This window comes from Salvelinus sp. IW2-2015, unplaced genomic scaffold (genome assembly GCF_002910315.2).
Source record: "Salvelinus sp. IW2-2015 unplaced genomic scaffold, ASM291031v2 Un_scaffold515, whole genome shotgun sequence".
Classification (NCBI taxonomy): Eukaryota; Metazoa; Chordata; class Actinopteri; order Salmoniformes; family Salmonidae; genus Salvelinus; species Salvelinus sp. IW2-2015.
In genome coordinates, this window is record NW_019942566.1 from 764730 (window position 1) to 769184 (window position 4455).

A 4455-nucleotide genomic window follows, 5' to 3' on the forward strand; every position below is an offset into this window, starting at 1 on the left:
TGTGTGTGTGTGTGTGTGTGTGTGTGTGTGTGTGTGTGTGTGTGTGTGTGCACAATGAAAGGGAGGAGGGGCATTAAACATTCATAACTCCATGAAACCATGATGAGCCTTGCTAATTGTGATTGTGATTTACGACACACATCACACCAGTTTAGGGAGAGGCCTTAAATAATTACAACCGCAAAAATGCCGATACTAAAATGGTGACAATTTGCATAACATAAAACTAAAGCGCCCACGAGTAGCTCTTCCAGTGGGAGGTACAGTAATGTATTTTAATGATCTTTTACAAAACGGCTTCATCCAAACACCTGAAATACTATAGAAGATGAAGATTTAAGAATAGATTCACATGGGTATAAACTGCCTCCTTCAGTGTGTTAATTCATCCTCATTTCTCCACCATAGAGGGATAATGATTGCCTATGTGTTTATCATGGGATTCGAGTGTTAATCAGTGAGGGGAGGGTAAAAGAATAGTTCATTATGTAGAAAAAGGACCTGATGCAATTGTGCCAACTTTGATGGGTAATGTAGGACTGAGCAGCTACACATATCTCTGAGGCAGTTATTATAAATATGTAGGCAAAACATGAATTTTAATTGCAGCCGTTTCAACAATACACAGAAAAAAAACTATGACAATTGTTTTTTTTCTCAGTGTAGTGTTGAAACGGCTGCAATTAAAATTCATGTTTTGCCTACATATTTAGAATAACTGCCTCAGAGATATGTGTAGCTGCTCAGTCCTACATGATGTAAATAGTGTACGCATCTTTCCAATTATAGTTGTTCATCATACATTAACTACTGGCATAGTACTTGAGAACTTGACCAGTGAGGTCACGGGGTATGACATCATCACGTCGTGACTTTTGAACTGACCTCTTGAGAGGGACGTCTCCGGTCTGCTCGTCCACGTAGTCCTGCTTGAGTTCATCAGGGACGTCACTGTCGCTGTCATAGTCCTGGTACACACACTTCTCCAGCTCATCGGACTCATACTGCAGAGGGGAAGAATAGTAACAATATCCTTCAAATATGGCCCTTTAGAAAAAGGTTTATATATAATAAAAATATCATCATTTAGATGCTTTTATCACTGTCGTAGTCCTGGTATACTTCTCCAACTCATCAGACTCATAACGTAGAGGGAAAATAACAGTAACAATATGGTCAGTCAGAAAATAGTTATAAATGATGAAAAGTTGATCATTTTAGATGCTTTTATCCAAAGTGATAGTAACAGTAACACACTTTACCCGCGCTTGAATCAAACCCACAACTCTGGTGTTGCACTGCAAACCAGCACCATGCTCAAACCAACTGAGCCATTGAAAGGGAAGGGTGAACTGCTTAGAATGGGACTAGAGTGACAGGTTTGGTGACTCCTAGAGACACCCACAAAACTCTAGCAGTAACCATACCTTTCCCTTAAACAGTCAAGTTCCCTTAATAAACAGTTCAGTTCCCTTAATAAACAGGTCAGTTCAGTTAAGTTCCCCTTAATAAACAGTTCAGTTAAGTTCCCCTTAATAAACAGTTCAGTCAAGTTCCCCTTAATAAACAGTTCAGTCAAGTTCCCCTTAATAAACAGTTCAAGTCAAGTTCCCTTAATAATACAGTCAGTCAAGTTCCCCTTAAAAACAGTTCAGTCAAGTACAGTATCAGTCCCCCTTAAAACAGTTCAGTCAAGTTCCCCTTAATAAACAGTTTCAGTCAAGATCCCCTTTAATAAACAGTTCAGTCAATTCCCATAATAAACAGTTTAGTCAAGTTCCCCTTAAACGACTTCAGTTATCAAGTACCCCTTAAAAACAGTTCAGTCAAGTACAGTTCAGTCCCCCTTAAAACAGTTCAGTCAATTTCCCCTTAATAAACAGTTCAGTACAAGTTCCCCTTAATAAACAGTTATCATAGTATCACCCTTAAACGTACAGTTCATTAGTTCCCCTTAAAACAGTTCAGTCAAGTTCCCCTTAAAACAGTTCAGTCAAGTTCCCCTTAATAAACAGTTTAGTTAAGGACTCAATACAACATGATGAGAAGATCTTATTGTTCTCCTCTGTCAGCTGAAATAACAGCAGCCGGTAATGTCAGGTAATCGAAATGCCATTGTGAAAATATAAAGCTGCGAGTGAATCCTATAAGGTATACAGCTCTCTCTCTATATGGTTGGAATAACATGTTGGCACAATATTGCTGTTCTCCTGAAGTAGAAAGAGAACAAGTAGAATAGGTGGTGAGGCAGATAGTGAGTTTACACAAGCTGCTTTCTCAATTTGATCCCAATCTAGTGGGAAATAATGCCTTCGATTGAGCTTTATCAGTTCATATTGAAAACAAGTTTCAGGCTATGAATACGTATTAACAAGAAAATAACCATTTTGGATTTGACTAATCCCTTTTGATAAGAAGTTTTTTCTCCTCAAGGTACATTGGTATTAGAATTAAGACAAAAACAAACAAAGGGTTGATTGTAATGGCAGAACAAAACAAACTGATAACGGAAACCCAACAAATCATAGCGTTAGACACCGGCGTTGAAATGTAACAACTCTAGTCCACTTGTACGCAAGAACATTACCATAAAAGCTTCTCTTCATAAAAGCTAGCCTATTACTTCATTAATATCAGTGTGCTACCACTCAAGATAACAGAGTTCTTCACACACCCAACGCCCATATAAATGTACCCTTTATTTTTCATTACAGCATCAGCTCATATTAAATATCATTAAATGTCAAGCGCATAAAAGCATCAAGCACCACTGCAGCGGGTGTGACAGTTAGGGCGACTATAAACCACTTAACGTCCCCAAATGATTATGTGCGACTTAATCACTGCTATAATGCCTGGTGAGATCTGATGGAACAGCAGCAGGCGTTATGAAGAAGGATCAGTGGATGGTGATAGAACGTTTTGCTGGAGAGACGCAACAGAACTCTAAAGTACATACTGGACTAGCCATACTGAGTATAATGGACAACGGACACTAACCAATGATTGTGGCAGAGAGAGAGTTATGGAGGATGCCACCTTTGATTGAAATAACCTTAACTTACCCCTATCAACACAACAGCTGGTGCTCACATACTTCTATATTCCGCATGACAAAAAGTATACAGAATATAGGCCTAGTGCTTCTCCTGTATTGTGTAATAGGTAACAACTACGAGACTTACAACTATATAAGTCTCGTATTCATTCATTTTGAGGTTGGTCCAGTTTGATTATAAAAACAGATGAAATGCTCTATGCGTTCTATCCCTCAATAGCACATTATCCAGTCTCTTTTACATAGCAGGCATAGGAGAAACAGACCAGACAAGGTAGGCGCGCAATGGATTAAGGTCATTGTAGTTAATTACCACATTTTCTACGCTAAGCTACGTAGAATATTGGCCTGTTGGAAACTACAACTCCCTACTAGATCGCACAGTTCGGGCTTGATCTAATTTATCTCTTGAGAAACTGCGCAATGTGTGCATTGAGCTCACAGAAATAAAAAATAATTGAACTGATGTAGGTCAATTAGTTGTTTAAAAAACTAAAAATAACCGAAACGTTGGTAAATTGCTCAGCACTACTTATAATATAACATATATACAATATAAAACCTCTGTTATAAGCATGTAAAAAGTGCACGTGGGTAAGTGTGTAATCCGAGGCACTGCCTACCCCGTTGGAGGCCTATCACGTGCATCTCATGATCTGAATACCGACTACAGGACTAGTATCTATAAACCTGTAATACATCTGAATACCGACTACAGGACTAGTATCTATAAACCTGTAATACATCTGATGTATTACAGGTTTTAAGATACTAGTCCTGTAGTCGGTATTCAGATGTATTACAGGTTTTAGATACTAGTCCTGTAGTCGTATTCAGGATGTATTACAGGTTTTATAGATACTAGTCCTGTAGTCGGTATTCAGATGTATTACAGGTTTATAGATACTAGTCCTGTAGTCGGTATTCAGATGTATTTACAGGTTTATAGATACTAGTCCTGTAGTCGGTATTCAGATGTATTACAGGTTTCTAGATACTAGTCCTGTAGTCGGTATTCAGATGTATTACAGGTTTATAGATACTAGTCCTGTAGTCGGTATTCAGATGTATTACAGGTTTATAGATACTAGTCCTGTAGTCGGTATTCAGATGTATTACAGGTTTATAGATACTAGTCCTGTAGTCGGTATTCAGATGTTATTACAGGTTTATAGATACTAGTCCTGTAGTCGGTATTCAGATGTATTACAGGTTTATAGATACTAGTCCTGTAGTCGGTATTCAGATGTTATTACAGGTTTATAGATACTAGTCCTGTAGTCGGTATTCAGATGTATTACAGGTTTATAGATACTAGTCCTGTAGTCGGTATTCAGATGTATTACAGGTTTATAGATATAGTCCTGTAGTCGGTATTCAGATGTATTACAGGATTT

At 38.1% G+C, this 4455-nt stretch overlaps 1 protein-coding gene across 1 annotated transcript in view; it reads right to left on the reverse strand.

Annotated features, from left to right (window-relative positions):
* Positions 1–4455, reverse strand: part of LOC112068436 (syndetin-like) — a 95956-nt gene that overhangs the window by 78204 nt on the left and 13297 nt on the right. Inside the window, exon 4 of the mRNA XM_070438154.1 lies at positions 886–1004. Coding sequence (XP_070294255.1) covers positions 886–1004 — 119 coding nt within the window. The remainder of the gene's footprint in view (positions 1–885; positions 1005–4455) is intronic.